A 4,482-nucleotide genomic window follows, 5' to 3' on the forward strand; every position below is an offset into this window, starting at 1 on the left:
AGCTAGAAAGTAAAAATAAATCATCAAAGTATAAATCACCAAGCACAAAGTATATGTTAAGACTACAAGATCTTTACATTCAAACCATTTTTGGACCTTTGGTAATTTAATTCTTTGTGGAGAATGATAAATAATAGATCATCCAAGTATAGTTTATGTTCTTTGTTTTCGTGTGCCAAACCCTACCCAACAGCACACAAAACACACTCCTAGCCTTGTCAGTTCATGAGATAGCAATTGTGTCATGCGTATCACTTTACTCCTCTCAAGTAAGCATAATTTTAGCAGTCACAATTGCAGGAAGCGTTAGAGCTAGAAAACAAATGCTTTACACTATGTAGATTCATGTTCAGATGGTACTAGGCTCTAATGATTTGGAATTCAAGATATTACATAGCTAACAGAATTTAAGTTTAGAAATACAGACCATTTATTTTCAAGGTACCAGACCTCTCTCATTCTCAGCACAGAATACATATTTTCAGGATGAGTATCTTACATATTGGATTGATGAGATAAATCAAGCCAATGACAAAAGTCATGTAGAAGCAAAATGACATTATTTATTAAAAGTAATTTAATAAAATGTCCACAGATAACTCAAAATGCAGAGATTTATGTATTTTTCTGTAATTTCTGAAGAAGCAGCTCCATTTGTAAGTTTAGATTTGGCTGCCCTCTTTTCGTCTTCTTACTCAGTATTTTATAAGCTTCCATTTTCTTTTGCTTGTACAACCGTTGAGCTGCTTCTCTTTGTTGTTTTCTTTTTTCTGCTTCCTAAAATTAAATTATGAAATTATGAAAACGATTATGAAGTAATTACATACCTTCTATAACTACGAAGCTATCTATAAGCAATAAAATTTCTTTTGTGAAGATACTGGCAATTAGGTATTGTACTGACCCTAGAAACACTACTACTCTTAAAGGCTTAGTCAGGATGCTCTTTCAGCACATACTTCAATCAAAACATATTATACTGCCTAAAGCTTCAGGAGAAGAGCCAAGTTTTCTTCAGCAGAACATCCTGTGGTAAGGTTTGTCATTAAAATATGTACTACTTCTTTTCTGTGAAATGAGCTCCTTGACTTTTCTCCTTAAATGACAAAGTGACAAAAATTTCCCACTTTCTTCTCTTGAGTGCAAGAAAGATGATCCAGTGGCCCCCATATAAATGTCTTGCTAATCCAGATGTGCTAGGACACTGGACGCATCTGCACGGGACTAGCAGATAGGATATGGGACATATCTGGAGCTGGAAGTTGGGCACGTTTGTGATACTGGGACAGCACCACAAGCAGCATTACCTAGGGCAACTTCATCAAGATCAAACTATTAGTGGCCTGTCCTCTTCAAAGCAACAGACTACTGTCTTTACTAAGAGAGAGAAAAACAAACACTTAACCAAATTTTCAACTGTACAAACTTTCCATGTTGAGGGGACAGCACATATGCACCCAAAACACCCAAATGGAGGCACTTACACTATACCGATAATCATAATGATATTATATTCAGTTTTTATCAAACAGCTTACACATCCTTTTCTAGTGCTGTAATTTTAGTACATAATTTGGGCAAACATCAATAACAAGCAAGTTAACTAGCTTGCTTCACTTGTATCACGTCCTACAAAAATACGCAAGACATCATAAATCAGACTGAGGGACTGCTTCAGTTCATTTGGATGATTTCCTTTCATAAGGCTTATTCTTTGAAATGCAGTGCCATGCTGACCACAAAGGCAGATGTTTCTGCAGAATGCCCAAATAGATGATAATTTATCAATTATGTTTTGGTTTTCCATGCCAGAGATGGCTCCTGTCATGTAGAAAAATTAGTAAGAATGCTCTGTGATGAAGAATATAAACTTAACTAGAAATAACCCAAGAAAATATTTCTACATAGAAATCTAAGACGCTTTGGGGCAGGGGGGTGGGGGGAACCAAACCTGCAAAGGTAACATCTCTCCATTCAGAATGCTTCACTTATTTACCGTAACAATGATTAATATCATTCATTCCTTTGTTTTTTTTAAACCAGAGTAGCATCAACTCTAACTTACCTTAGTAGTTCACTTCCTATCTAATAATTTTACTGCTGTTCAGCATACTGTTGTAAACAACATCCATTTAAGCCACTAACCAAATGCTTGCTCAAAGCAAGAACATTCATCTTACTTAAGTAGTTGTTACTTACATTCTTATTTTTTTCCGATCTCTACTAAACCGTAGCTTTTTTATATAGTGTGGAGGCCAAAACTGTGCCCTTAAGCTTATTTCTTTTCCCAAATTAAATAACAGCAGATCCATTGTTTGCTAACACACACATGAGGGTAAATTATGTGATCATCATACCAGTATTCCCCATAAATGATTACTGTTATTGTGGCCCTTAGCTCCTGTTCGTTTTGCCTAAATATCTTGAATAAGACCAAAAATGCTAACACCTCCCCTCAGGAAACTCTTATGTGCTGCTCAAAGAAAATTCCTTGCAGTCTTGCTGGGTGTCCTGGTTTCAGCTGGGATGGAGTTAATTTTCTTCACAGAAGCTAGTATGAGGCTGTTTTGGATTTGAGATGAAAAAACTGTTGATAATGTCCTGATGCTTTCAGTTGTTGCTAAGCAGTCAAGGACTGTCCAGCTTCCAATGCTCTGGCCTGCCAGTGAGAAGGCTGGGGGTGCACGGGAAGCCGGGAAGGGACACAGCCAGAACAGCTGACCCAGGCTGGCCAAAGGGATAGTCCATACAATACAACATCATGCTCAGTGTATAAACTGGGGGAGTTAGCCAGGGAGGGGCCATGGTTCAGGAACTAACTAAGCATTGGTCAGTGGGTGGTAAGCAATTGGGCTGTGCATCACTTGTTTGGTATATTCTTTTATCATTATTATTATTTTTATTTTCCCTGCCCTATTAAACTGTCTTTGCCTCAACCCACGAGTTTTACCCTTTTTCTTTCCTGATTCTCTCCCCCATCCCGCTGTGGGGGGAAGGGTGAGTGAACAGCTGTGTGGCTGTTTGGGCTACCTGCTGAGTTAAACCACAACACTGAGTTTCTATTTCTTCCTATTTCCTCTAAATAAGCTGGTCATAATATTAATTTATTTTAGCATGACCTATATCTAATATTAAAAAAAGAAGCTCTCAGCTGAACAGCCACGTGACTCGCCCACAATCACGGATCAGGTTGCATAAAACTACTCTGGTTTTCAATACAGCTAAGCTGAAGAAGTAATTTGTTTTATCCATCTATATATTTATGTGATATTTATACAATAGTTACTGAAATTTAGTTTGTCAGCAGCAAGTTACTCAACTTTTACAATGTTACAATGTGTGCCATTTTACAGTGCAACAAACAATGTACTGGGAGAGAATAAAATTAGTTAAATAAGTATGTCTCCAATAACTCAGCTGGGTTATTCAACAATGATAATATTAAGATATGCCCTGTAAGAATAAGTTCTAATTAATTAAATTAGAATGAGGGAAAAATTACTAAAGATTCTGGCCATGGATACTATTACATTTAATTGTTTCACTGTTGGACAAAGCAGATAGAAAGGTAAAATGAAGACTGTGTTATGGTAACGCCATAAGAAATAGGACAGATATTTCCTTTTTCATCACTAGATGATGGTATTGTTATTACTTCCCCTTCTACAATACTTAAGAGGTCTAGTATAATCCTCTGGGATATGCAGATCAAGCTTTAATTTTTTCTTGATGTACCAACTGACATAATAAAATCCCACTAACGTCAACTGCAAGACAAAAATAGTAAAAACAAAGAGAATGATAATTTTGAACACCTGCATGCCTGAATAGTACTGTCAAGTTGAAAAAGACTGAAGGAATACCAATACCTGTGTTCCTCTCCTATGGTTCTATCTGGATCCAGATGGAAGACTGACAGGTAGAAATGGTATTAATCTAGTCCTTGCTTACAATCAAGAAACATCTCTGTTCTGATTTACCTCTTTCTTTCTAGCATGCTCAGCCTTTATTTTCTCATACTCTTCTTTTGCCTTCTGGTTGGACGTTTTCTTTTTACACTTCCCTTCAGTCATAACTGACCTGTAAGAAAAAGTACATGTACTTCAGATACTTCACCAAGCAGACGTAACCGTATATCTCATCGCTCCTGCAGAATCAGAGAACAGTCTTCTACTCTTCTACATTTTTTTCCCCCCATATTCAGTGAAGATGATTAGAAATACAGATTTCAGAAGGCTCATCCTTCTACACTAAGTGGATAAATATTTGCACCACTCCTACATGATATGCAACACCATTACATGTAAAGTAATGAGCAGCTGGCATGAAAACACAGGAAGCAAAACTCCTCTGATGCCGAGTGTACCAAAGACTGGACTGCACACAGCTTTTAGTAATACATATACCTTATCTGCTGGATCTTCACATGGATGATGTTTCGTGAAGTTTAAAGAGTACCTAAAAGGGGGGGGGGGGGGGCGC

At 37.2% G+C, this 4,482-nt stretch overlaps 1 protein-coding gene across 1 annotated transcript in view; it reads right to left on the reverse strand.

Moving 5' to 3' along the window:
• Positions 1-406: 406 nt before the first annotated feature.
• Positions 407-4,482, reverse strand: part of CCDC59 (coiled-coil domain containing 59) — a gene marked incomplete at its 5' end in the record, with an annotated part of 6,690 nt that continues 2,614 nt past the window's right edge. Inside the window, 2 exons of the mRNA XM_010288768.1 lie at positions 407-777; positions 3,981-4,080. Coding sequence (XP_010287070.1) covers positions 616-777; positions 3,981-4,080 — 262 coding nt within the window. The remainder of the gene's footprint in view (positions 778-3,980; positions 4,081-4,482) is intronic.

Source organism: Phaethon lepturus, unplaced genomic scaffold, assembly GCF_000687285.1.
Source record: "Phaethon lepturus isolate BGI_N335 unplaced genomic scaffold, ASM68728v1 scaffold31376, whole genome shotgun sequence".
In the NCBI taxonomy this organism is placed as follows: Eukaryota; Metazoa; Chordata; class Aves; order Phaethontiformes; family Phaethontidae; genus Phaethon; species Phaethon lepturus.